Source organism: Chiloscyllium plagiosum, unplaced genomic scaffold (assembly GCF_004010195.1).
Source record: "Chiloscyllium plagiosum isolate BGI_BamShark_2017 unplaced genomic scaffold, ASM401019v2 scaf_2970, whole genome shotgun sequence".
In the NCBI taxonomy this organism is placed as follows: Eukaryota; Metazoa; Chordata; class Chondrichthyes; order Orectolobiformes; family Hemiscylliidae; genus Chiloscyllium; species Chiloscyllium plagiosum.
The window spans coordinates 5,408-7,210 of NW_025210479.1; the positions used below are offsets into that span (position 1 = coordinate 5,408).

The 1,803-nt window shown below is 55.3% G+C and overlaps 1 protein-coding gene across 1 annotated transcript; it reads left to right on the plus strand.

Annotated features, from left to right (window-relative positions):
* Positions 1–72: 72 nt before the first annotated feature.
* On the plus strand, positions 73–493 carry LOC122546916 (zinc finger protein 664-like; the record flags this gene model as incomplete). Its single annotated transcript, XM_043685528.1, has 1 exon — positions 73–493. A coding segment is annotated over exon 1 (421 nt), but the record flags the coding sequence as incomplete, so codon positions are not given.
* Positions 494–1,803: the final 1,310 nt, after the last annotated feature.

Here is a 1,803-nt window from a genome sequence, read left to right on the forward strand (position 1 = left end):
TCTGGCCTGGAAAGAGGAATTCAAGGCAGGGAGGGGACATACACGCGTTTGTGTGCAACTGTAGCTTCGGCCATGGAGAAACCATGGAAGTGTGGCGACTGCGGGAAAGGCTTCCGTGTCCCTTCTGCCCTGGAGACACATCGGCGCAGTCACACCAGGAAGAAGCCATTCTCCTGTCCTGAGTGTGTTAAGGCCTTCAGTGATTCCTCTGCCCTGCTGAGGCACTGGCGGCTGCACACAGGGGAGAGGCCCTCCAGCTGCCCTGAGTGCAGGAAGAGCTTCAGCGATTCCTCCGCCCGGCTGAGGCACTTGCGTGTTCACACAGGGGTGAGGCCCTTCAGCTGCCTCAAGTGTGGGAAGGCCTTTAGCGATTCCTCCGCCCTGATGAGGCACCAGTGGGTGCACACAGGGGACAGGCCATTCCGCTGCCCCGATTGTGGGAAGGTGTTCCCTAGCTCCTCCCACCTCGTGATTCACCGGTGGGTCCACACCGGTGAGAAGCCCTTCCCCTGCCCCAAATGTGGGAAGGCCTTCAGCGATTCCTCTGACCTGCTGGCTCACCGGCGGGTCCACACCGGTGAGAGGCCATTCACCTGCTCTGTCTGCGGGAAGTGCTTTACACGCTCTTCGGACCTGCTGAAGCACCAGCGGGTCCACTGGGGAAAGGCCCTTCAGCTGCTCTGTGCGCGGGAAGGGCTTTACCCAGGCCTCCCACCTACTGACACACCTGTGGGTCCACACTGGGGAAAGGCCATTCACCTGCCTCGAGTGCGGGAAGGGCTTTGCTGTCTCCTCCACTCTACTGACGCACCAGCGGGTCCACACTGGGGAGAGGCCTTTTGCCTGCCCCGAGTGTGGGCAGAGGTTCACAATGTCCTGCAGCTTAACAAGCACCAGTGGAGGCACCAATGCTCCTAACAATCAGATTCTGCCGGTAACGCTGCTGAGTGTCACCCCCCAGGACTGAACCTCCTGCGGAGTGGGGGGGGGGGGGGGGGGGGGGGGTGGTGGCTCAGTGGTTAGCACTGCTGCCTCATAGCGCCAGGAACCCAGATTTAATTCCATCCTCAGGGTGACTGTCTGTGTGGCGTTTGCATGTAATTCCCTCCTGTGTCTGCGTGGGTTTCCTCTGCGTGTTGCAGTCTCTTCCCAAATTCCAAACGTGCGCATGTTTGGGTGAATTGGCCAAGCTAAATAGTCCCATAGTGTTCATGAATGTGTAGGTGTGGTGCATTAGTTAACGGTAAGTGCAGAGTCATAGGGTAGGAGAATGTATCTGGGTGAGTTACTCTTCAAAGGGTCTCTCTGAACTTGTTGGGCAGAAGGGCCCGTTTCCACACTATAGTGGTTCTATGTTTCTGTGAACCTTGCTTCCAGTGGGCGCTGCTGCTCATTGAGCCCAAGACTCGCACAAACCTACGACCACAAGACCATTGGAGCAGAAGTTAGGATATTTTGACCCATCGAATCTGCTCCACCATTTGTTAGAGACAAAATAAAAAACTGCAGATGCTGGAATCTAAAATAGACAAACAGGAGGCTGGGTCCAACAAGGCAGGCAGCACCAGGAGGTGGAGAAGTCAGCATTTCAGGTATTATCCCTCAGGACAGAAGAAGGTTCGACCCGAAACGTTGACATCTCCATCAGAAATGATTTATCAGGATGTTGTTAGAACTAGAGGGCATCGGTTTAGAGTGAGAGGGGAAGGATTTAAAAAGGAGCTAAAGGGAAAACTTTTCATGCAGAGTGTGGTGCGTGTATGGAATAAGCTGCCAGAGGAAGTGGAGGAGGCTGGTAGAATT